This window comes from Pleurodeles waltl, chromosome 3_1, assembly GCF_031143425.1.
Source record: "Pleurodeles waltl isolate 20211129_DDA chromosome 3_1, aPleWal1.hap1.20221129, whole genome shotgun sequence".
NCBI classification, from domain to species: domain Eukaryota; kingdom Metazoa; phylum Chordata; class Amphibia; order Caudata; family Salamandridae; genus Pleurodeles; species Pleurodeles waltl.
Window position 1 is genome coordinate 1692456137 of NC_090440.1, and position 27290 is coordinate 1692483426.

General features: G+C 46.2%; 1 protein-coding gene across 1 annotated transcript in view; it reads left to right on the forward strand.

The window, feature by feature from the left end:
* LOC138285504 (pericentrin-like) overlaps positions 1 to 27290 on the forward strand; it is a 542361-nt gene that overhangs the window by 265036 nt on the left and 250035 nt on the right. Inside the window, exons 17-19 of the mRNA XM_069225495.1 lie at positions 14788 to 14982; positions 15074 to 15247; positions 15425 to 15620. Of these exons, the coding sequence (XP_069081596.1) occupies positions 14788 to 14982; positions 15074 to 15247; positions 15425 to 15620 (565 nt within the window). The remainder of the gene's footprint in view (positions 1 to 14787; positions 14983 to 15073; positions 15248 to 15424; positions 15621 to 27290) is intronic.

Below are 27290 nucleotides of genomic sequence, written 5' to 3' on the forward strand. Positions count from 1 at the left end.
CACTTAGTTAGTTCGGCACCCCTTTGGCCTCGCTTGTGACCCTCAAATGTTTACAAAATTGATGAAGGTGAATGCTGTGTATCTTTGGAGGTTGGGGATTCCTGTCGTTCCCTACTCCAACAACTGGCTGCAGAAGGCAGGCTTGCCTCGGGCAGCAGTCTTCACCCACCTCCAGACTACAGCTAACCTCCTACCATTTTTGCGGTTCTTTCCTCCTTAGATGCTGCCTTCCTTTGCTTTGCTGAGCTATTCTGGAGAGTGAGTTTGATGCCTTCACACTTGATCGGATTCCTGGAAATTTGAGCGATGATACTGACGTTTCAACCTGTGTCCTGGATCTCAGCGAGGATGACTATTAGCCTGCTGGGGCTGATGGCCTCCTGCATTCTGCTGGTCAGACATGCCAGGCGACATATGCAGGCTCTGCAGTGAGATCTGATGTCTAAATAGGCCCAGCATCAAGGCAATGTCTCTGACCATGTCTATATTTAAGAGGAGACTGCAATCGAATTGTGGTGGTTTTTGGACCGTGATTGGGTCAGCGGCAGACCCCTCTGCATACCCCACCTAGAGCTGACTGTGGTCACGGATGTGTCATTGCTGGGTTGACTAGGACACTTGGGAGAAGTGGAGGGCATTGGCATCTGGGCTTCAGTGGAGGCCTGACCCCACTTCAACCGTTTGACATTGAAAGCCTTCCTGCCATACATCGAAGAGGCTGGTGCAGTTGCTCACAGACATTACCGCCATGTAGTACTGCAACAAGCAGGGCATGTAGGAAAGTACCCTCTTATTGGCATAGTTACCCCCACTTTTTGCCTGCTATCACTGTGCTTAGACTGTTTACACTGGGATCCTGATAACCAGGACCCCAGTGATTGTGCTCTCTCCCTCCACATTTGGTTGCCTATGAGCTTTGTGCACTCCACAATTGGCATACTGGTGCCCCCTTACAAGTCCCTAGTATATGGTATTCAAGTACCTAGGGCACCAGGGCCCCCCCCATGGGCTGCAGCATTTATTATCCCACCCATGGGAGCCCATGGAAAATGTGTCTGCAGACCTGCCTTTGCAGCCTCTGTGAAAAGGTGCATGCACCCTTTCACCACCAGTCCCCACATCAGGTCATTGTAAGTTACTCCTATGGTAGTTCCTCCTAGCACAGAGGGCAGGGTGCAGGTCCCTGTGTGTGAGGCCACCTCTGCATGAGCAGAGGTGCCCCTAAGAGCTCCAGTTCCATTGCACTGGACTTCACAGGTGCAGGGAAGACATTTTACCTGTGTACTGGACACCTGTGTTCAGCTACATAATAGTAACTCCGAACCTGGGCATGTTTGGTATCAAACATGTCGGAATCATACCCCAATACTAATGCCAGTGTTAGTTGTTTGATTTGATTCCATGCACTCTGGGGGCTCCTCAGATGACCCTCCCCCCCCTCCCCCTATTGCTCCTACCAGTCTTCCAGGGTATTCCGGGCAGCCTACGCTGCTGCCACCCATCCGATAGATTGCTGCCTTCCTCCTGCTTGACCAGTTCAAGCAGGGGAAGGAAGAACAAAGGATTTCCTGTGGAAGAGGGAGTCAACACCCTCTCCTTTGGAAATAGGTTTTACAAGGCTTGGGAGGGGTAGCCTCCCCAAGCCCACCGGTTTGCTTTGAAGGACACATTTGGTGCCTTCCTTGCATAAACTGGTTTGCACCAGTCCAGGGACCCCCCATCCCCTGCTCTGACGTGAAACTGGACAAAGGCAAGGGCATCACCACCCAAGGGGTAGTGCCCAGAGCTCCTCCAGGTGGCCACTTGATTCTTCAATCTTGAAACCAAGGTGTGTAGATGCCCCTATGAGCATTTGAGTGGCAGGTCAGACAGGTGATTTCAGAGACCCTCCTGATAGGTGGTCACCATGCAGGGTGACCAAACCCCCCTTTTAAGTCTAGTTAGGTACTCCCTTGCATTTGGGTCCCCAGATTCGACATGCAAGACTGCACCAGGACTCCTCTGCATTGTTTACGCTTGCTCCTGATCACTGGAACTGCAACTGGACACTTAAGGAACAGACAAGACTGCAACCCCTAAGATGACCACGCCTTGCAAAGTTGTTTCTCCGGCTCCTTCCAGCAACTGCTACATTTTTCCTGCTATGCATTCTATGGGGTTGGCAAGACTTCAGCTGCACCAAGAAAGAATCTCCCTTGGAGTTTGAGTCACTCGCCTGCATCTGCAGTTATCTACAGCAGTGACGTCCAGCTGCGTGGATCTGCTGTCCCCTGGTCCTGCCTGGATCCTGCCTCACGGGTGGTGGTCTGGAGTGATCCCCTTGGCCCTCTCTGTCCGCTGTCCAACCTGGGAGACAGTGAGCCCTTGCCTCTCCTTGCAGGACAGCACCCCTGTGCACTGCTACTCTTGCAGCAACCAAGGCTTGTTTACTCCTCCTCCACTGGGTCTTCAGGCTTCGAGTAGCCCTGGCCTCCAGCACTTCATCCTGCTAAGGACGGTCTAATCTCTGCTGCTCCAGCGACGTGGGACTCCTCTCCAGATGTGCTGGTTGGGCCTCACTGCAACTTACTGTGCCTGCTACCAGTGGGTTGCCTGTGGTGCTGCAACTGCATCTGCTGGCTCTCCCGTTTGCTGAGTGTCAGCCCAAACTCCCCTCCAAGTGTTGAGTTCCCTGGACCCCACCTTTGTGGTTTCCTCTGGTTTGTTGCTGTTTTTGCACAACCCATTTTCAAAATCCTCTTGTTAGTGCTTGGGGAGACCAGGTACTTATCTCTTCTCTCCTGGTCACTAGGTACTCGCCTCTTGGGGCCCCTGGTGCTTCCAGCTCCCCTCTAACTACTCATATCCTTGGGTGGGGGACTTCACTTCGCATTCTACTATTTTAGTATATGGTTTGGACCACCCTAGGGCCCTAACTATTTTTTACTAATTCTTACCAATGCTCGTTGTTTCCTGAAGTACTTAACTCCAGTTCAGGGGACTGCCTATAAGTTATCTACTGTGGTATTACTATAATAAAGTATCTTTATTTTTGTAACACCGTGTGGTTCCTTTCATGTGTGCTAAGTTACTGTGTGACTATTGTGGTATTGCATAATCTTTGCAAGTCTCCTAGATAAGTCTTGGCTGCTCATCAACAGCTACCTCTAGAGAGCCCTCGCTTCCTAGGCACTGTCTTGATTCACTAATAGGGGTTGACTGAACCTAGTATAAGGTGCCAACACCATAGGTGTCTACCACACGCCAGATCAGCTTCCTCCAGAGCAGGGTGGGATTGTGGACAGTATGTCTCTGGAAGTGGTTGGAACAGTATGGGGTATTCCTGGTGTACACCACCCGGTGGGATCTCTAAACACCAGGTCAGACAAACTCTGCTGCCAACGCGTAGCAGATCATGAGTGGCAATTGGGATGGCACAAGAAATCTTGTGCAAGTGGGAAACACTTGACTCGATTTTTTTAAAAAGAAATTCTGTCTTCACCACCACCAAGGACACACAATGTCAGCACTTGTATGTGCTGGAATTCCCCAGGTAGCCCTCTCTCTCGTGGACGGTTACCACCTAGAATGAGACTCAGAACTCCTGTACGCCTTTCAGCTTCTACCCCCATGTCATTGTTCTGAAGATCAAGAGAGCCTGGGCACACGCCAACCTAGGGACACCTGTTTGGGCCAAGAGATTGTGATACCTGTAACTCCTAAGCATTAGCAGCTGTCCTTAAGTCAGGCTGCCACTTCGGGAGAATCTTATCACAGCAGCAGGGCAGTGTCTTCACCCATCCCTGCACAATGTTCACCACCATGCTTGGAGTTTAAGCAGCAACAATTGACAACATTTGACCTCCCTTGTAGATGTCATCTTGGCAGACCGGTTTCCCTCCACTAAATCGCCAAATCCCTGCATTTGGGACAGATTTGTGGCTTGGTGCAGTACTCTGCGGATTGACTCACTTCATACCAAACTTTCCAAAGTGTTGCTTTTTGTGCTGTTCCTAGCGTAGGAAGTACTTGTGTTGTGCACACTGAAATGTTACTTGTCGGTTCTTTCTTCTTTTCTGCGGTTGCCTGTTACACCTTCTGTGTTTAAATCATTTGTTTTCATGCAGTTTTTAAAATGCTTGCAACATTCGTTTCTTCCTATTCCTTTTGTTATGTCGCAGGACCTGAATTTGGTGCTCATATTGCTCATGTGTATGCCCTTTGATCCTTTACACAACTGTCCATGGCAACTTCTCATGCTCAAGACTGTTTTGCCTCATCGCCATAACATCGACATGTGGGGAGCAAGCTCCCAGACCTTTTCATCAATTTGCTGTTTTTCCAGACAAGTGGGGCTTAAGAACTCAAGCCTCCTCCTGGAAGTAGGGACTTCTTTTTGGGGAAAGCATCATCCTTTTGGAGTTCTTCGTTCCACTTCATCCCTCTAGAGGCAAGGCAAGGCTCCATCAGTTAGATCCTGGAAGAACTCGTGAATTTTCACATCAGTTGTTCCAAACCCCGTTCGGTGGATGGTTAGCTCTTTGTTGGATTCACTAGAGCAAAAAAAGACAAGGCAGTGCAGTAGAGAATTATCTCTTGTTGGGTTGTGTTTTGTATCGAAATCTGCTACGCGCTGGCCAAGAAACAGCTCCCGGAAGGTTTAAAGCCTCATTCTCTCGTAGGGGATTTCCATGTATAGTCATAAGCACTGAATAGTTCCGCGCGCCTGCGGGGACCCCGGAGCACTGATGTGAAGTATATTCTTAAGTGCAAATACCAGCCTTTTGAAAAAAGGTCTGTCAAAAAACACTTAAGAATAACAATGTGCAGCCTATGTGAACAGCTACACAGGCCAAATTGTTAAAAAGAAAAACAGTTGTAGTGTAAATTCACGTTTAAACATCTATTTATTCTAGAAATGTAATAACAAATACATTCTCATATTCTATTTACACCTCTCATGAGAATAAAACAATGCAGGGTAGTGTAGCCCATAGGCTGCCATTATACAGAATGTAAATAGAGCTGTGCCTTTAAGAAAGTAAAGTCTTCCTGTTTCCCATCATGCACAGCAAAAGGCAGTTGCCTCAGTTCTTTTTTCCGGCTCCTTTCTGACAGGACCCTGAAGCATTGAGCTCTACCTCACAAAGCCTTTTTGTGACAGAAATTCATTAAAAATCTTTTGAATTTCAATTTCACTCGACGTTTTTAACATTGAGTGATCAATTCCTACTATTTTCTGTTAAATTCTGACAGAATTTTGAGGTTTTTCTAGTTTAGAAATGCCTTCACTTTTTGACAAATGTCCTTCTTGTGGCAGAAAAAAGGCTAAAACAGATCCACATCGGGTCTGTATAATTTGTCTTCCATCCAGCCACAAACCGGAGTCGTGTGACATCTGTAAAACTTTCCCCAGAAGAACTCTTCGTGATAGGGAGAAAATCCGACTTCAGGTGAGAGAGGACAGGAGAAAAAGTGGTCATTCTACCAGAGAGCGAGGAGAAGGTCAGTCTTCTACCAGGGCTCAACCGGTTTCCTCCATAACTCCTACCAGACCTGCTCAAAAACGGCACAGGTCTCCGACGACGTCGAGGGCGTCGACGTCAAGACAGGGAACGGCGCCAACATGCTCGCCATCGAGGAGTGGTTCACCGGCGAGGAAGAGACATCGTTCGCCGTCGACAACCATTTCGCCGTCGAGACGGCGTGGACACTCGCCGTCGAAAGGATCTGGGTCGCCGTTGACACGGCGAGGGCGATCGACGTTGAGGGAGAGTGCTCGCCGTCGGAGACGTTCGCCGTCACCACAGCGACGTCGAGGGTCGTCGTCGAGAGGTTCTCAACGGCGAGAGGGATCGACGTCAAGAGGCACTCTCCGTCACCGCACTTCGACGTCGAGGAGTGTGTCGAGACGACAATCAAAGAGACCTAGAAGGGTTTATACAACGTCAGAATCCTCGGCCTCACTCATCCTGCTTCCAGCGTCTCCACAACTCTCTCCTCGACAGTCGCCGTTGCCGCAGACACCGGTAACACCTACGGCTCCTCTTCCGGCTCCTCCTTCAAAGTCTGTTCTGAGGACTCCAACGCGATCTGTAAGGCGTTCTGGACATTCCTCTAGACGTTCATCTTCCTCTCAGCACCATCGTCATGAATCACTACAGAGATCTCAGCATTCACATCATAGACATTCTTCTTCGTCTACACGGGACTACTCTCCAACCCTATCGGACTCACCGTCCCCGAGAGTGTCCCCCATAGATGATGTGAATACATTCCAGGAGGTTTTAGTGCGAGGGGCAACCAAACTGAATATCCCGCTGGCGGTACCGGCCCCATCGACGTCAGTAATCTTCGAGACCTTACATCACAGGACATCTTCGAGACCTTTGCCTCCACTGGTTCCGGGTCTTATTGAACCGGCAATGGATACTTTTCTTACACCAGCCGCAACGAAGTCTGCTCCTTCCAGACTTATTAAGAAATATCGTCCACCAGAACAAGATCCTCTATTCTTGAGGTCGGACCCAGTACCGGACTCAGTGGTTATAGTAGCGGCAAAGAAATTGCATTCTACATCACCGTCTTCCTCTTCACCTCCAGATAAAGAGAGCAGAAAGATTGATGCTGCAGGACGAAAGTATGCTCTACTGCAGCCATCACGATGAAAGCAGCCAGCGCCACTGCTTTATTAGGGAGATACGATCGGGCCCTCTGGGACTCTATACTGCAGTTTGCAGAACATCTTCCTAAGGACAAAAGGGAAGATTTCCTGGAGGTCGTGGGCGAGGGAGCCATGGTTTCTAACCAAGTAATAAGTGCTGCGGCGGATTCTTCGATACTATCCGCACATAACTATGCTCGCGGAATAGCGCTCAGAAGACATGCATGGTTACGACTTACATCTCTTAAACCAGAAGCACAGCAGAGAATACAAAATTTACCTTTCTCAGGCTCCACTTTGTTCGGTTCTCATGCCGATAACGAGATGGCCAGAATGAAGTCTGAGCTGGATACCCTGAAAGCGGTAGGCATGGAACGACCGAAAGAACAACGAAAGGTATTCCGTCCATATCAATGAAGACTGTTCACCCACAGGTATCAGACTCCACACTGGATGTCTTCACGCCCCCAGCAACAGCAACAGCAGCAGCATCAAAGGGGCTTCTCCACACAACGAAGGTCGACAAGGGGTCGTTCAACACCCCAAACTCAGACAACTCGACAGGCTCCCGCGTCTAAGCCCTGAATCTTCGCTTCCCCCTCCTCCGTTATCCACTCCGGTAGGGGGAAGTATCTCAAATCATCTGGACGAGTGGCTACACATCACATCAGACGCCTGGGTATTGAATATTGTGAGACATGGTTAGGCTCTCAGATTCACCAGTCCTCCACCATCTGTTCCACCCAAAACAGCCAGCCACCACCTCGAAGCTCTTCAGTTAGAAGTCACCATTCTATTACAAAAAAGAGCCATAGAACCCGTCCTGATCAGCCGGCAAGGGAAGGGGATTTATTCAAGGTATTTCCTTGTTCCCAAAAAAGACAAGCAAGAGTTTCGTCCCATTTTAGATCTAAGGACAGCAAACAAGTGGATTCGCAAAGAGAAATTCAGGATGCTATCCTTGCACCAAATTTACCCACATCTTCGTCAGGGCGACTGGCTCTGTGCAATAGACCTTTGCGACGCTTACTTTCATATTCCGGTGACCAAGAAACATCGAAAATTCCTAAGGTTCACCGTCGGAAAAAGTCATTACCAATTTGCGGTTCTGCCCTTCGGCCTCAAATCAGCGCCGAGAACTTTTTCCAAATGCATGGCGGTGGTAGCCACCCACTTTAGGAAACATTGAATATTTGTCTACCCCTATCTAGACGATTGGCTCATAAAGGCCTCCAGTTATCTAGAGGCGCAACAACATTTCAAATGGACTCTACAGCTGTTGCAGAAGCTCGGTCTTCAAGTCAATCTCCTGAAATCCACAGCAACACCTGTTCAGAGGTTGCATTACTTAGGGGCCATTATAGATACCAATCTAGGAAAGGTGTTTCCTTCGGAGGAACGACGATTATCGATTCTCCAAAAGTGCAAACAACTGCAGGAAACTCCACTGACCACTGCAAGAGTAATAGCTTCTCTACTGGGCTCGATGGCGTCTTGTATCCATCTCGTTCCCAATGCTCGCCTCCATATGAGACCATTACAGGAAAACCTGGAGGATCAGTGGTGTCAACTGATGGACGATTGGGAGAGCAAAGTCCTCCTTTCTCCCCACGCCCTACAGTCCCTCAAGTGGTGGTGTTTACCCAGCAATCTCTTGGTAGGGATTCCGTTCCAACAACAGCCTCCAGCTCAAACCATCGTAACAGATGCGTCACTGCTCGGATGGGGAGCGCACATGGAACATCTTCGAGTCCAAGGCAAGTGGTCACGGAGAGAGAGTCTCTATCATATCAACCTGCTGGAACTTCGTGCAGTCCACCTTGCGCTCAAAGCCTTCCTTCCCTCTCTGAGAGCGGAAACTCTCCTTCTCCAGACGGACAACGTGGCCACTATGTACTATGTGAACAAACAAGGAGGCACCAGGTCCAGGATTTTATCCAGAGAGGCTCAGACAATCTGGCATTGGCTTCTAGCCAGGAACCTGTCGCTAGTGGCAACTCACCTGCCTGGCATCCAGAATGTTCAAGCGGATGCCCTCAGTCGCGTAATGGATGAGAACCACGAATGGGTTCTACACGACGACGTAATTCGTTCCATTTTCGCACTATGGGGTACCCCCTCTATAGACCTATTCGCAACCCCAGAAAACAAAAAATGCCAAAACTTCGCCTCCAGATATTACCATCCAGGGACACTGGGGAATGCCCTGTGGATAAGCTGATCAGGAGCATTTCTTTACGCCTTTCCACCGCTTCCCCTGATTCCGGCGGTCCTCCAGAAGTTATCCAATGCGCAGTCCAAAATGATACTAATCGCTCCGGAATGGCCACGCCAATGGTGGTTTCCAGACCTTCTTCACCGATCGCTCAAACCACACATCAGACTGCCTTATCGTCTGGACCTGCTCACGAAGTTCAGAGGGCAGATATCACATCCCAACCTCATCGTTGAGTTTGGCAGCATGGCTCCTGAGCTAGTGCAATATGGACACTTGAACCTACCTCAGGATTGTATGGAAATCCTGAAAGAAGCAAAGCGCCCTTCCACACGATCGGCTTATGCAAGCAAGTGGAAGAGATTCTGTGTGTGGTGTTTAGACAACAACATAGACCCAGTATCTTGTGGAGAGGAATCTATCCTGCCATACTTGCTAAGTTTGGCAAAATCGGGCTTACAACTGCCCTCAATAAAGGTACACTTGGCGGCTGTAACGGCATACAGAAAGAGCCCTTCACAAACTTCCTTTTTTCGGATTCCAATTATTAAGGACTTCCTGGAAGGTTTAAAAAAGGTTTTTCCTCCCGTTAGAAAGCCTTCTCCTCCATGGGAACTGAATGTTGTCCTATCGCGTCTGATGCTGCCTCCATTCGAGCCAATACATAAGGCATCACTTCAGCATCTCACATGGAAAACTGCTTTTCTGGTGGCAATCACTTCAGTGCGTAGGGTTAGCGAAATACAGGCCCTTTGCGCTCAAGAACCCTACACGGTTTTTCATTCTGCGAAAGTGGTAATGAGGACTCATCCAAAATTTTTACCAAAAGTCGTCTCCAACTTTCATGTGAGCCAAACCATTTAATTACCAACTTTCTTTCAAAATCCAACTTCTCCTGCTGAGAGAACTCTGCACTCTCTGGATGTAAAGAGGGTTTTGAAATTTTACTTGGACAGGACAAAATGCTTACGTAAATCACAACAGCTCTTTGTTAACTATGGCCCAGTTAGAACAGGGCTGGGCACGTCTAAGCAATCTTTATCCAGGTGGATTGTTTCATGTATAATGTTATGCTGTCAGTTAGCGAACAAATCCCTTGGTGGTAGGCCAAAAGCCCACTCTACTAGAGGGAAGGCAGCCACTGCAGCCTTGATGAGAAATGTCCCTTTGGCAGAAATATGCAAGGCTGCCACTTGGAATTCGGTCCATACCTTTACTCAGCATTACTGCCTTGATTCAGACGCTAAGGCAGATGCGCAGGTTGGACAGGCCTTGCTTAAGAATTTATTTGCATGATTCATGTTTTTGTCAGTATTCTTCTGTCTACTCCACCGCGGTTATGGGGATGGGCTTGCTACTCTATTCAGTGCTTATGACTATACATGGAAATCCCCTACGAGAGAAGGAATGGTTTCTTACCTGTAACTCCAGTTCTCTCGTAGGGGTATTTCCATGATAGTCATAAGCAACCCTCCCTCCTCCCCGGTGGAGTTGACATAGAACAGGTTGCCATGAATATTATCGATGTTGGTACTCCAACAAATGTTTTTGTTCCTTCATGTCAGGTTACAAGCCTTCAAAAAGAACTGAGGCAACTGCCTTTTGCTGTGCATGATGGGAAACAGGAAGACTTTACTTTCTTAAAGGCACAGCTCTATTTACATTCTGTATAATGGCAGCCTATGGGCTACACTGCCCTGCATTGTTTTATTCTCATGAGAGGTGTAAATAGAATATGAGAATGTATTTGTTATTACATTTCTAGAATAAATAGATGTTTAAACATGAATTTACACTACAACTGTTTTTCTTTTTAACAATTTGGCCTGTGTGGCTGTTCACATCGGCTGCACATTGTTATTCTTAAGTGTTTTTTGACAGACCTGTTTTTCAAAGGGCTGGTATTTGCACTTAAGAATATACTTCACATCAGTGCTCCGGGTTCCCAGCAGGCGCGCGGAACTATTCAGTGCTTATGACTATCATGGAAATACCCCTACGAGAGAACTGGAGTTACAGGTAAGAAACCATTCCTTCCACCAGAACAAAGGCTTCCACCACTGTTTGCTCAGTGTTCTGGATATTTGCCAGCCTGCTACTTGGGCATCCCATCATATGTTCACAAATTATTATTACCTAAAAGGCCAGATCAGTCGAGAGAAGCACTTTGCCTGTTTTGTCTTCCAGTATGTTTTTTGGTCTGAGCCAGTTCACACCAATCCCTGGAAGGATACTGCTTTGGCATCTATTCAAAAGGTGAGAAATGTGCCATTAGAATAATCCATCAGAGGAAAAAGCTACCTACCTTCGGTAATTCTCTTTCTGGTAGATACTTGATCTAACCACCTACTTATCTCTATTCTCCCTATTCTCTGAAAGGGATTTGTTTTCACCATCCAAGACTATAGATCAATACAGTGGTCACAGCGAATCTGGTAATGGGTTCTGTGAGTGGGGGGAAAAGACCACCTAGAAAATAGCTGACATCCGGATGCATGGATGGCGCTTATATGACGCTCCACATTTCACTTCTGGAGCGGAACCACACAATGTCACCTACCGGCACGCAGAGGGAGTGCTAAATATTTTCTGGATCCATTCTGATGCTCGGGGAATTTTCAAAAGGTGCGAACTATGCAGTTAAAGTGTCCACTGTTTAGAGAGCTGGCTATCTATGTAGTGTACCAATGTAGAGGAACACCATGTAGAGACTCCAGTCAATCTTTATTGTTTTACAGGGTTTAAATTAATAATCCCGAATGCTCTTTTGTGATCGTGTGGGTTAGTAATTTAGGTTTATCAGAGGGCAGTGTTAAGCATTTGTTGAACACAAAGAATCCATAAATAAGACACACTCAAGAAGCAGCTCGAGACCAGTTTAGAAAAATAACACCGATTTTTTATTTTTATTTTTTTATATGGATTTAGACACCAAGATCTTCAAGATTAGGCAAGTACTTTTCGAGTTAGCAATATTTAAAACACACAGAAAATACAGCTGTCAGATTTGAGGCATGAGGCTCCAAGGCAGTAATGTTAACCTGTGGGGAATATATATAAGGGTCACTTGCCAGACGACTTGCAGAACTGTTCTTCTGGACTTAAGGTAAGTACAAGTTAAGGTGCTTAGAGCCACCAGCAGTTTGGGGTTAACGGTTCTAGTGTGTCTGGGTGCAGAGGTGCTGGTTGCAAGGGTAGCCTCGATCACGAACCCTGTTGTCGATGAAGAAATCAGTAATAGAGAGAGGCTGCAAGTCGGTACTAGGGGGACCAGTCCTGCAGAACCCAAAGCGGGGCTCGGAGCAAGGGTACACCGTCTGTGGTCTTGGGGTTGGGTGCCTAGGTACTTTGTCTGGCGAGTCCCTTGCACTTGAGACTCTCACTTTCTAGGTCGACCTGGAGATGGGGACAAAACAAGGCAACAGGCCCACTCTAGATGATGGCTTCACTGATGCCAGTCTGTAGGTATGTCTTGGGGGGTGTTGGTGTCCAGGCTGGACAATTAAAAATCCTTGGTGCTTGCAACTGGCAGTGGTACCTCTGGTATTGGTGCAGGGAGGCTCCGGGCTGGCTTAGCATCTCGATGGCCGGGTAGGTTGTCATAGCTGCACTCCTAGAGACACTGGATCTTCTTCCTGGCAAGTTCCTCCTTTGCTGGACCCGTTGGTCAGCAAAAAAATAAATAAATGAGGAATTGGGCAGTCGCAGTTGGTGTCTGCTGATGCAGGAAAGTGGCTCATTCAATCCAAGGGAGATGCTGGCTGGTTGGTGAAGTGCTGGCAGGCCTCAGAGGCTTTGCGGGGATGCACAGCTGCAGGATGTGTCGGGTCTTTGCAATTGTCTGGACAAGAGCAAGTATACTGTTTGGTGCCAAAGTCCACAGCGAGACCACAGTTCTTGAGCAGGTAGGTTCTTCTTTGTCCTCTTTCATCTGGTATTCAGATGTATCTAAGTTCCATTGTGACAAGAGGACCCCCTGAATACTCATTTTAGGAACATTTAGGGAGAGTATAGGGTAGAATCCCTGGGGGTGATGACACCCCCATATATGACCACTTCCTTTGGCGAGTGGGCATAATGCTGTCCCAGAGTTCCTAATTCTACCAAAGCCAGGATGGTGGAACCATTCCTTTGTAAAGCACATCTGGCAGCTAACCTTAGGGGTTTGACTAGCCTGGTGCTGCAACACACATGCATCATAACTAATTTCTCTCCTGTCCTGGTGCCAAATGGAACTAAGGTCAGGGGGGAACATTTCCCAGGTCTGGTGAAAACCAGGGTCGCATATCAAAGGCCTTGGTATGCAGATTCACTAGCCATCCTGCTGGAGGAGTGTGAACATCATCTTCTGGAGCAGGCATTGTTTATGGCCTCAGAGCGTGGGCTCTCACCTTCAGGGGAATCAAACTCGCCTCTGGTGGCAGGCTGGTTGATGTCAGCCAATACGCAAGATGACTAGTAGGTTTTCATGGGGTACCTCTAAGGTGTCTTCTAGGTGCATGTCATAATAAATCAGAGGCTGGCATCAGTATGAATTTAGTAAGATGAGGTGTTTGATAACAAATACAATCATTTTCCATGCAGCCCTCATGTAGCTGGGGCACATGTGATAACCAGTGCCAAGTACATGTCCTTAAGATGGATGCCTGGTCACTTCTCAAGTAATGGAACTAGACATCAGAGGGGCATACTTGCTGATGCAGATATGTCCTCACACAAAATATAATGCACCCTGCCTTAGGACTTCAAGGCCTGCTGAAGGGGTGACTTACATATACTCAGATGCAACTACTTTGGCATGGCACAGTGTGTGAGCGCCAGGTTGTGTTTTCACCATGACACGCAGTCCGCAATGGCAGGCTGCGTGCAATTTGTATCAAGGTCCCTTAGGGTGACACAATACATGATGAAGTCCTGGGGGACCCTCTTTAGTACCCATGCAGTAGGTATTGGGGTACCATTTACTAGGGACTTACAGGGATACTAAAGCGTATGCCAATTGGGTTACAATTGGACCATTTTCCTTGTTTTTTTTTTTTAGGAATGAGCACTGGCACTAAGGCCTGATTAGCTGGGACCCAGTGCATATCAGTCGAAAAATATCCGTACCAGTGGCAAAAAGTGGGGTTGACCATGTCAAAAAAGGGTAATTTTTCCACCCACTAGAAAGTTTTACTGTAAATAACTTTTTCTTTAGGGAGATGCAGAATTGGATTTGCTTGTCTGCATTACACCCCTAGATGATTGATTCTTTGGAGTTTGGAGAAAGATGAATGCATCATGTTAAAATTTTCAAAAGCAGCAATAGCTGGTGAAGGGGAAAGGGTCATTGTAGTAAAACCACTGGTCATGTTTGGTTCCTAGGAACTTGGCTTATGTGAATAATTTCATTTTTCGTCTTGAAAAAGCAGAGGGCAGTAACTCAAACCTTTTCTTTCCGATTACTAGTCTGTACTCAGTATACACTTTATGTTATGTAGTTCTCTAGTCAGTCTGCCTTTAAGTAATGAAAAACCTGGAACTACATGACCTTTGGACCCCATAACTATCTCTCTGGGTAAGGGGGTCTTCAGCATATATATCGTTCCACAAGTTGCACCCTTTGCTAGAAGTAGGACTGTCTGCATACAGGAGTAAGGATTAGCTACCCCTCAGTTTACGCTTTTATTTTCATAGTCCTTGGCGCTCTTTCCTGTTATTTCTACCTAATATCAGTAACTGCTTAAACTATGGTATTGTGACTGAAGTGCAGGGGCCACGTAAATCAGTGGTTTCTAGCTATGTGGCCCATTTTTGTTCTGTGCGCTAATGGACCCATGAAAATAAATATTTACACAATGAAATTTATGTTTGGCATGTATTAGAGTTAAATTGTATCTACTGGCTGGGAATTGGTACATTTGATTGTATCTGTTGTTTTCTTTTCCAGTCAATGCTGACAATGGTTCATGCAGAAAGTTGTAAGGTCCTGGCTTTGTCACAACATCCACCGTCATGCGAAAGTGTTCCACTTCCATCCCGCCAGTGTGTTTTCTCGGAGAGCTGGCAGCAGGACAAGCAAACTCTTCTGGACACTGTGCAATCCCTGAAGGAACTTATTTCTAAAGCTGCACAAAGGGCAGAGGTAGGACACACCCCTAACTAAATGCAAATAGCAATCGGGGTTGCTTTCTAGTTCAAGTGCTCTCTTATTCTATTTATTTTCTTTGCATTAGGACTTCTCTGACTCGAGTTCAGACTGGAGGGGAGAGTTACTTCATGCAGTTCAGTTGCTGTTTGAGAAAGAACGAGACTGCCTGTGTGCTGAACTGCGGTCTCACTTTCACGGTCATATGTCGGGGGATGAAGGAACTCTTCTGGGAAAACTGGAGCATATTGTAAAAGAGCAGGTAATCCTTTGGCTCATTTTCTGATCCCACGCAGGAATGGCTGTTGGCGGCGCCTTGCTCATTTCTTCTTGTCCGCTTTGACACAAAGGTTACAGGATACTTCTTTGTCTGGCACCATTCTTATTTTCTGGTGTCAAATGATGCAATTCATACTGTGAATGGTTTCATTTTTGACAGGAACAACAGCAGCAACTGGTTTTAGAGCATCTGCTGTCCTCTGATAGAAGCAGCCTTTTCTCTGAAATTCAAGATCTAAGAGCCCAGCTACGCATGACTCATCTGCAAAACCAGGAGAAGCTGCAGCAACTGCAGGAGAGCATCACCAATGCAGAAGACCATGGAAGTAAACAGGAACACCATCTCAGAAGACAGAGTGAGTATTGTCCTATTCTATTACTTTACACCAGCTTTGTGCTTCTGGAGCTAGACTAAATTTGTAGAAACACTTTTGCAGTTAGCAGGTTAGGAGGTAAACTGAAGTTAAATGGTAGTTAGGTTAAAGATGTGTTTGTGGTCCACATATGCATTGAAACCCATCCGCTTAGTGCTTACTATAAGGCTTTACTTCTAATGGAGTTTTGCAGCATGAATCATATATGTAATAGCATGCTATGCATTGTCATACAGTTTTATCATCTATTGTCCAGTGCATGATCTTTTGTACCCTGAAGATGAAATTTCTTGAATTAATTCCCCAATCTGTCATAAAATCATGAGTAAACCTGACAAGAACTCTACTTGCTGTGACATATAATAGTGGTTTCTGTCTTAACCAACTGCTTGTTTTGTTACTAGACAACTTGAAATTAGCAAGGGCGTACTGTTTTCCACTTCCCGGAGGCACTCTGTTCTCTCAAATGAGAACAAGGTGCTTCAACAAATGCCTTCTATTGTTACCCTTGAGTGTCTTGTGCTCGAGTTTTGACACATCAACCTATGTCTGATGATTGTCTGTTAATAGCTTCCACTTCTATCCTCCTGATAAGTCTTCAACCCTTAGCCCCAATTTGGTTTGCTTATTGAAGTTTATTGATGGACCTGTTAGGCCTAGAGTGAGGAAAGGGGGTGTATTGTATTGTGAGATTGTGCAGCCTTACTGTGTAATACATTTATCAACCTTTTTAGGACCCTTCAGCCCAACCCTGGGCAGCTGTGGCCTTTGGCAGCAAGGCTAGTACAATGGAACAAATGTAAAGCATTTAAATAGCATCAAAACAATTGAAGAATAAATCAACACAACACAAGAAATCCAACACTAATTTATATAAATAGACTATATTTTTATAAGACTTTAAACACCAAAATGAAAAAGATACACTGGAGATATGGATTTTATAAGAAATAATTAATCAAACAATTTCACTGAAATGTGAACAGGTATTGGCAAATTGAACAAATGTGACTCCTAGAAACGTTTTCAAGGAGCATGGCACCTGGCTACCCTCGGATGCACCATTCTGCCCACTCAAGATGGTGAGACCCCCTCTCTCATTTTGTGAACCTCACTAGCATGGGGTGTGGCTCGCTCAGGGCTCCAAGCCACTGGGAAACCAGTTTGGCAACTGGTTTTCCTTTTCTGCTCCCCATGCCAGCCTGTCTGCCTGAGCAATAAGGCAGCATTCCACCCTGGTGTTACAAACTTGCCTTTCAATGGCGGCTTCCTTTTGAAGCCTGCCTTTTGAGGTGAACACCCATGTGGCTTCTTGCTGGAGGGTTCCTGAGAGTCATTGGCAGGCCTCCCGAGGAGGGCAGAAAGCTGTTTCGTGTAACAGGCTCCATGTGTGCCTGGGAAGGCACAAGAGTTTTAAGGACAACAGAGTGGTAGCTTTGAAAAGCTGCACACTGCAACACATTATATGAATTCTGATTTCAGATTCAAGTCGAGCTTCATGTATTGAGTTGTTTGATACCTTGAAGTGCCTCCCTTTGGACACAGTGTTTAGGATTTAGATTGACTGAGGGAGTCAGCGTGAAACCCTGCACTCACCTATTGGGCGAACAAGCCTTTCCACAGTATAAATGTCATTCATGCATTTTTACTGTCAGAACATGTAAACTACATGTCCTGCCGGTGTCATGTGTTGCAGTCTGCCTTAAGATTTGAGAGGCCTGCCAGAGGGATGACTTACACAGATGCACAGGAGAAGTGAAGGCTTTGCCACTGCTTTCAGTGACAGTCTGGCCAGCAGATCACGACTGCTCTACTAGTCCGCAGTGGCGGACTGGGAGATGCGTTTTACTTGGGGACCTCCAGTTGGCACAACTAGGTACCCCTCTAATTTACATGCAGTAACAGGTACTTAAAAATTCTCAAAACAGAAGCCAATTATCTTGCATGAGGTTTTAAGTATTAAAATAACCACTGAAGATTTAGTGTCTACCCCCATAACTCTAAATGCAAGCCCTGCCTAGGAACTGTGTATGTTAAAGCCCAGGGAGACTTAAATCGCTTCAAGGTATGAAAAGAGCTTCTTAATATAAGCCCTGTCCCTAAATCTCAGGCTATGTCTAGTCTTTAAAATTAATACTCGCATTTCGTAGATGTAAATAGAAACTATTGACCTGTTAAACGATGGAACTTTATAAAAGTAAAATAACTGTACAGTTTTTTTTATTGAGCAAAATCATAAGAGCAATTAAAGGACACTGGTTTGTGCAACAGGATGAACCAAAAGCTTGTGCAGTATTACAGACACTGCACATTATAAAATGGCAGGAAATTGATCACCTAGTTATATAGAGCATTCCTCGAGCATTTTGGTCTTTTCCTCAACCCACTTCAGAGGAAATGGAAGGAAGAGATGGGGGCAGACTTTCAATAGGGAATGGCAATGAGTACTAACCTATTCACACAAAGTATCTTGGAGAGACCATTTTAAATGCATATAGTTTAATGTTGTATAGATAGCATACTTGACATTGCTGAGATTAGCCAGATTTATCCTAGGGCCTCTTCAAAAGTTTTTCGCTAGCAAAGCCCATTTGCAGAGTTTAAGCACAACATGTGAGATTGCTTTGAAATAACCTAGCATATCAGACGAAAGTGGCTAGGACTACAGATAAATTGGTAGTCAATCCATAGATTGTTCTGGAGAACTAAATGTGGCAAGGTGGTATCGAGATTTATTGCTGTTGCATGGTTATTGGCAGAAGGAGACACTACATTACTGTGGAAATACCCCAGTCCTCTACTATTAGCTGCATGAGAAAAATTTGAATAGATTTGGCTGAATCACAGAGTTATTGGCTGCCTAGAGAAGAAAGGCTTTATGGAGTGACCCAAAGCACAGCAGTGGGACAATATCCTCCTGCAATATAAGAAAGCTGAGCCACAAGGTTTTTTTAGGTTAATCTATAGAGAATTTCTAGATGATGGAAGTAAGAGGGGTGGTTGTGGGGTACAACACAAACCGGTGATGTACTTGATAATAGGGTACTTCGTGGTGTGGTTCAAAACAAGAAAATTGGGCTTACGTTGGTTAGGAACTAATGATACTGTAGCTAGATAGTAAACTAGGTGTTTTATTTATTCTTAACTGATGTGGTCTCCCTGATGTGAAATAAAATATGTCACAGAGCAATTGGAAGTAAAGCACTTCCAATGGAATTGCTGGTTTTTGATTTTCGGTTTCCACTAAAGGTTCCTTGTTTTTGGGCCCTGATGGGGACATTTTTTATTGTTAGTTTTCAAAGATAGGAAACCTCCTTTTTATATGGCGCTGGCTGGGCATAATGTAACCAGTAACATTCTGTTTTAATTGCATCTGTATGTACAAGAGTAAACACAAAAAACTGATACTTACAGTAGGGACATGCCCTGAAGAGGCACTTCCAGGAAGTGGAACAACTGCCAGAGGCCTTCCCCCCCTGAAAGACAGGATCCTGACTGAACCGATTCCAAAAAAGTGGACAATAACTCTCCGGACCTACTGAGTAAATTAAGGGAGACCTGGGTGGACGATCTGGGAACCTTAGGAGATGGCGAATGGAATGAAGCTCCTGGGGGCTGAAGGGAAATAGCCTTCGGGGCCAGGTTCAGACTAGTCCAGTTAAAGATCCTGCATAGATAGTACTATTCTCGTACGCATCTACACAAAATTGGCAGAACGGCGAGTCCACTACTCTTGCTGGACTGTAATAAAGAGGGCACATTCATACATTCACTCTGATTTCTCTTGATCATAGAATAGTGGGTCAGCATAGCTCGGGAAATATCCCAGATAACCAGATATCTTTGGATCCTAAATGGTTCGTCCTGGGAATTTTGGGAGAACACAAATGGCCCAGATACCAGGAATTCTGGCTGAGACAGGCATCGGTAGTAGCCAAACGAAACATAGCTAGAGCATGGGGCGACACTGCCACCCCTCGAATGATGGACTGGCAGCTCGACCTGGAGTGGTGCTAGAGTCGAGAAAGCAATATAAACAAAGGGAATTTCCCAAAAATGTATGGGGAGTTTGGGCATCTGGACGAGGTGGATGAGTGGAGGTGGATCTTCAGGGTAGACTTGAGAATGGAGACTAAGGGTTGGGAGGAGTTTTCCTTCAGTGGTGAAGTGACCGTAAAAGCGCCATAAAGGTTTTGTTGCCATATTATGTGGCGTCATGCAAAAAGTTCTGGATTATTAATTATGTATTCTCTATGCTCCTTTGTAAACAACAGTGTGAACCCTGTACTTTGAATAATAATGAAAAGATTTCTTTAAAAAAAATTTAAAAGTAAACAAACGCAGTAAAGTGTTAAAAAAGAAAAAAAAGTAAATGGGAGCTATTGGACCATTGCACATAGGGCACATTATGTGTGCATTACTCGTTAAATAGTAGCTCACGTTTTGATGTTCAGTTTATCCTTATGGGTTTTCGATTTGAGATATTTGGTACTCCACCTATGGACAAAATAACACTTAAATTGAGGAATTAATGTTTGATGGCAAGTGTGGCTGTAGATACACATGCTTTGCATAAGTCCCCCATGTAGTGTTGGGTCTTGAATGTTACAAGCTTTTTGTTAGAAGAATCTTGTCGAGTCACGAGATCGAGTGACTCTTCCTCTCGGTGATACTGCTCATGGGCATCAAGCCCTTTGTTAGTTTTTCTCTCCACCGTCTTGTTCGGACGTGTGTTCCTTTCGCTCTGTTATTCCTCGCCTAAATATTTTCCGAGCTGTTCTCTTCAGTCGTTCTGTCTGCAACAGTATTAGAATTCCATCGCGTCTTCGCTATATCTCATATTAGATTAGAATTTCTGCACTGAGTCAGTTCACCGCCCTTCATGGCGCCTGCACCCATCTTGGTGCTACTCCACGTGGTGTCAGGAAATGCAGGGCTAATGGAACGGACTCCATTTCGATTTTGGCCCTCGATGCCATTTGAAATTCTCACACACCGACCAACACCTGGTGTGTAACTTGTGTCTCTCCCCACACCACAATGAACAAAGCTGTGACGCTTGCCGTTCCTTTTAATCAAAGAAGACACTCTCGGACCGAAGAGTACATTGTTTGGAGATGGCGTCGAAAACACCAGGCACTCCGAATATCTTTGGGGAAGAGCACACTGAGGAGGACCGAGACATGAGGAGGCCTTCTCCATAGAAGACTGAGTCGGATGTCCAATCTGACATTGAAAGTCAACCTGTTACCTCCACGCACATGAAATTACAACAGCCCAATATAGAGACTTTTTAACCCCTTCACTGCCAGTCCTTTTCCCCCTCAGGTGCCAGGCCTTTTTTTTGGGCTATTTGGGGCAGTTCGTGCTTAGGCCCTCATAACTTTTTGTTCACATAAGCTACCCATGCCAAATTTGCATCCTTTTTTCCCAACATCCTAGGGATTCTAGAGGAATCCAGAGTTTGAGAGTTCCACTGGAGGAGACCAAGAAATTAGCCAGAATAGAGGTATAATTTCTTTTTCTTTTTTTTTTTTTGTTGAAAAAAAAGTGGGGGAAAAGGGCTGCAGAAGAAGGCTTGTGTTTTTTCCCCCTGAAAATAGCATCAACAAAGGGGTTGCAGTGCTAAAATTACAATTTTCCCAGCTTTCAGGAACAGGCAGACTTGAATAAAAAAAATAATAATAATAATTTCAACACAATTTTGGCATTTTACCATTTTTACATTTCTACTTTTGTTTGTGCTTTTAGCCTCCTTCCAGTTAGTGATAGAAATTGGTGTAAAACCAATGCCCGATCCCGGAAAGCTAAATATTTCTGAAAAGTAGACACAAATCTGAATTCAGCAAGGGGTCATTTGTGTAGATCCAACAAAGTTTTTCTACAGAAAATAACAGCTTTAAATTAAAAAAAAATATTGAAATTGAGGTAAGAAAACAGCCATTTTTCTCCATGTTTTACTCTAACTTTTTCCTGCGATGTCAGTTTCGAAAGCAATATAGCGTTACATCTGCTGGACTCTTCTGGTTGTGGGGATATACAGGGCTTGTAGGTTCATCAAGAACCCTAGGTACCCAGAGCTAATAAAGGAGCTGCACCTTACAATGGGTTTCCATTGTATACAGCAATTCATTTGGTGAAATATAAAGAGTGAAAAATGCGTATCGAGGAAACCTTTGTATTTCCAAAATGTGCATGATAAGGTGTTGAGAAGCAGTGGTTATTTACACATCTCTGAATTCAGGGGTGCCCATACCAGCATGTGAATTACAGGGCATTTCTCAAATAGATGTCTTTTTTACACTCAGTCTTACATTTTCAAGGAAAAAATGTAGCGAAAGGCAAGGGGCAGTAACACTTGTTCTGCTATTCTGTGTTCCTCCTAAGTCTCCTGATAAAAAAGGTACCTCACTTGCTTGGGTAGGCCTAATGCCTGCTACAGGAAACGCAACATGGACTCACCACATTTTTACTTTGAAATCTGAGGTGTTTTTTGGAAAGTGCCTAGCTGTGAATTTTGGCCTCTAGCTCAGTCAGCACCTAGGGAAACCTACCAAACCTAAGCTTTTTAAAAAAAAAACTAGACCCCTAGGGAAATCAAGGATGCGGTGACTTGTTGGGCTGTCATCCGGTTCTGTTACCCAGAATCCTTAGCAAACCTCAAAATTTGGCAAAAAAAAAAGTTTTTCCACACATTTTGGTGACAAAGATCTGGAATCTGAGAGGAGCCTCAAATTTCCTTCCACCCAACTTTCTCCCAAGTCTCCCGATAAAAATGGTACCTCACTTGTGTGGGTAGGCCTAGTGCCCGCTACAGGAAATGCCCCAAAACACTATGTGGACACATAAGAACTATTGAATACAAAACTACCTGTTTTTGCAGGGGGGGGGCGGGAGGAGCACCTGCATTTTTGGTCCTGGGCTCAGCAGCCTTATGGGGAAACCTACCAAACCCAAACATTTCTGAAAGCTAGACACCCAAGGGAGTCTAAGGAGGTGTGACTTAAGTGGATCCCCCAGTGTTTCCTTACCCAGAATCCTCAGCAAACCTCAAATTTAGCTTTTTTTTTAAAAAAAAATCCATCATGTCTGTATGGGATCACAGCACCGGTGCAAATTTCCTACCACCCAACCTTCCTCTCAGGGTAAAAATTATACCTCACTTGTGTAGGTGGGCCAAGTGCCTTTGGCTGGGAAGAGCCAAAAAAAAATCGAAAATGAGGGGGAACCAAAGCAGGTCCAAAAGGACAGTTGGAAGAAAAAGTAAAAAAAAAACTTCTCTGGTGGGCTTTCTGCTCTCCCCACCCCCCTTGGGGGCAGATGGACCTCAGAAAAAGATTACCCCCCCAGGGGGCAGGAATGGCCTAAAATAAATTTGCCCCCTCAGGGTCGCTCCCCTTGCTTGAAATTGGGGCAGAAAAAATAATCCCTTAGGGGAAAAGTGGCCTAGTAAAAATAGGCCGATCTGCCCCCAAGATAATTTTCCTCCCAGGGGAGCGACCCTTGCCTAAGGGGTCACTCCCCACGTGTAAAATAGTTTTAAAAAAAAAATCCAAAAAAAAGATCCCTGGTGTCTAGTGCACATTTTTGCTGCCCGACCGCTTCATGATCGGGCAGCAGAAATGCTCAGCCACACATCAAAGGAAAGGCCTTTCCTTTCCTTTGATGCCTCTCCCTCCCCTCCACGTGATTGTGCACACTGACATCATCAGACATCAATGGGTGGGGGATCCTGGCGGCGGGGTTGAAAGGGGAAGTGCTCCCCCCGAGGGCCCATAGCAGGACATAACGGTTACGTCATTGGCACCCAAGCGGTGCAAACAAGGATATAACCGTTAGGTCCTGGGCACCCAAGGGGTTAAAGTCCCAAAAGCAGGTCAATGGACCGCTACTGCCTTCGGGCCATGGATGGATCCAAAAAATACCTTTGAACGCCCCACCTTCTGGCTTGGCACTGAAAATAGCCAAGACCAAGTGGTTTTCGGCATCGACCTTTGGTTCTGGAACCTCCCAGACATCCTCTGCATCGAGCAGACCCACAGATCAGAGGGTTTTTGCGCCGAGCAAAAAGCCCACCACATCGGCTTCAAAGCTGACAGCTTCCACTCGACATAAGGCTTTGTCTCTGGAAACTTCAGAACATAAAACTGTGCGTTCCAGAAACTCTATTCACTCCTTGGAAGCAGCCTCACCAGTGGAGCCTATCTTAGATATAATGGATGCTTTTCAGCGCCAGCTCCATATTCTAAAAGAAACAGGGAGAATAATTGCTTCCCCTCCCCTGTTTCAATTAAGGGGAAGCTTACATTTCAGGAGGCCTTACACGGTTCCTCCACCTAAAATGGTCTCTTAAGGACACAGACAAGTCTCCAGTTCGACCTCAGCCCTCTCCACCACTCTCCTGTTTTTCCTTCCACCACCTCCCAATTATTCCATGCCTGTTACTGAACCACAATTGTTTCCCACAGGGTTCACCACCGCCTCAGGGAGATGATTTAGGAGACATCCCACAGTACTGTGACTCATGGGATTCATACAGTCCAGATCCCATTCTACCAAATGACGCTGATCTATTTCCTGCAAACCCATCACCTCCAGAAGACACAACAACATATCAGCAGGTCGTACGGAGGGCAGCTGAATACCACAATGTCCATATGCACACTGACCTATCGAAGAGGATTTCCTCTTTGACACACTAATTATCACACATAAAGAAAGTCAGTTTTACCTATGCTTCCTGGCATGCTTAGACGTGCCAATGATATTTTTAAAGAATCTGTTTGGCCTAGAGTTATCACCCCAAGGGTAGATAGCAAATACAAAGCTGCACCCACAGACCCTATATTTACACATGCACAAATCCCTCCTGACTTAATAGTAGTTAGCACAGCACAAATATGTGCTAACAGCTAATACACAGGAGATGCAGCTCCTCCTGATAAGGAGAGCAAAAAACTAGATGCAGCAGGGAAAAGGGTGGCGGCACAAGCTGTCAGTCATTGGTGTATCGCTAATTCGCAGGCACTTTTAGCACATTACAGCAGGGCCCACTGGGAAAAAATGGAGGATCTTATCCAGTACCTCCAAGAGGAACACCATAAAAGGGCAAAAGAGATAGTTTCTGAGGGTCAAACCATGTCAAACAATTCCATCAGGTGTGCAACTGATGTCGCAGATACCACAGCACGCGGTATTAATGCTACTATTATCAGAAGACATGCTTGGTTTAGATGTTCAGGATTCAAGACAGGAATTCAGCAGTTCACCAGCACCCTTTGGGTGTTCACCAAAGTAGTGGCGGTGGTAGCAGCTCATCTATGCAGGTTAGGGTTTTCAGTCTTCCCCTACTTCGACGACTGGCTGTTGAAGGCCCCTTCGCCCCAGGCTGTCGTCACCCATCTTCAGTCTGCGGTGAACCTCTGCATTCGCTGGGTTTCACTAAAAATGTGCCGAAACCACACCTGAGTCCCTCTTAGATGCTCCATTTCATCTGAGCTGTTCTGGACACAGTGCAGTTTCGGGCCTATCCTCCCGAGCAGCGACTCCAAGATATTCAGGTTATGATTCCAATGTTTCATCCTGTATCCTGGATTTTGGTGAGACAGACTGAGGCTGCTGGGTCTTATGGCCTCTTGCATCCTGTTTGTAAAACGTGTCAGATGGCATATGAAGGCTGTGCGCTGGGACCTGAAGTTCCAGTGTGTAGGAAGCTGGCCTGGTGTGTGGTGGACACCTATGAAGTTGGCACCTTATACCAGGTCTGTCCTATTAATGAATGTAGGCACTGTCTAGGACGCCAGGGCTCTCTAGAGGTAGCTGTGGATGAGCAGACCAGACTTATCTAGGAGAGATGCAAAGTTTATGCAATTCCACAGTAATCACACAGTAACTTATCACACACGTAAGGAACCACACAGTGTTACTATAATAAAGTACCTTTATTTTTTTTAACATCACACTAGATTACTTATAGGCAGTCCCCTATCTGGTGGTAAGTACACACTATATATGTACACAGTAATAATTAGGAATTGGCACAAGAAAAAACAATCATTGGTAAGAATTAGTGAAAAATAGTTAGGACCCTAGAGGAGGAGGACCAAACCATATACTAAAACAGTAGAATGCAAAGTGAAGTTCCCCCACCCAAGGATATGAAGTTGTTAGAGGGAAGCTGGAAGAACTAGGGACCCCATGAGGTGAGTCTCTAAGTGACCCTCCCAGTGACCAGGAGAGCAGAGGTAAGTACCTGGCTTTCCCAAGGACTAACAAGATGACTTAAAATATTTAGCAAGAACAGGACAAGAAGAAACCAAAGGTGGATTCTGGAAGAACAGGGCCTGCAGAAGAAGGGTACAGAGCCCAGTCCTTGATGGAGTGTCAGTCTGGGAAGGAGCCACTACCCACTCTTCTGTGGATGAAGATCCTGGTCGACGGGGAGGAAGACCAGCTGTGGAGCCCAGAAGCTGAAAAGGAGACCTTGGAGCGGTGCAGATGATGTCCCACGTTGATCGTCAGATTACAGATGGCCAGTGGTTTAGAAGAACCACCAACAAGCCTTGACAAATGCAAGAAGAGGCAAAAGAGGAGTTGCAAGGCTGAAGATAACCAGCAAGGTCCATGGGACTCAACCCCTTGAGGAGAGTACGGGCTGACACTCGGCAGTCTAGAGCCCCAGCAGAAGCAGTCGCTTCCTCCACAGGCACCCACTGACAGCAGTCACAGTAAGTTGCAGTGAGGCCCAATCGGCACAGCTGGAGAGGAGTCCCAGGTCGCTGGAGCAGCAGAGAGGAGACTGTTCTTGGCAGGATGAAGTGCAGGAGGCCGAGGCTACCTGGATCCTGAAGATCCCTTGGAGCAGGAGACGACAATCCTTCATTGCTGCAAGAGTTGTGGTGCACATGGGCACTGTCCTGCAAGGAGACACAAGGGCTCACTGTCTCCCAAGTTGGACAGCGGGTAGAGAGGACCAAGGGGACCCCTTGAGACCACCGCCTGTGATGCAGGATCCACACAGTTTCAGAGGAGAGCAGGTCCATGCAGCTGCACATCATTGCTGTAGGTGCCTGCAGATGCAGGGGAGTGACTCCTTTACTCCAAGGGAGATTCCTTCTTGCTTCTTGGTGCAGGCGAAAGTCTTTCTGACACCAGAGGATGCACAGCTGGGGAAATGTTGCAGTTGCTGGAAGGAGCCAGAGAAACAATGTTGCAAGGTCGTCTCGGGAGTTGCAGTCTTGTTGGTTCCTGATGAGTCCAGTTGTGGTTCCAGGGGTCAGAAGTAGAAGTAAACTATGCAGGGGAGTCCCGGATGGAGTCTTGCTCGTCGAATCTGGGGATCCACCCGCCAGGGAGTCCCTAAATAGCCCTAAAAGGGTGTTTGGTCACCTTGCACAGTGACCACCTATCAGGAGGGGTCTCTGACGTCACCTGCCTGACCTGGCCACTCAGGGCCTCTGCGCATCTTGGTTTCAAGAAGGCAGAATTGAGTGGCCACCTGGAGGAGCTCTGGGCACCACCCTTGGGGTGGTGATGGTCAGGGGAGTGGTCACTCCCCTTTCCTTTGTCCGGGGTCCCTGGACTGGTGCAAGCCGGATTATGCAAAGAGGGCACCAAATGGGCCCTTGAAAGCAAATCTGTGGCTTGGGGAAG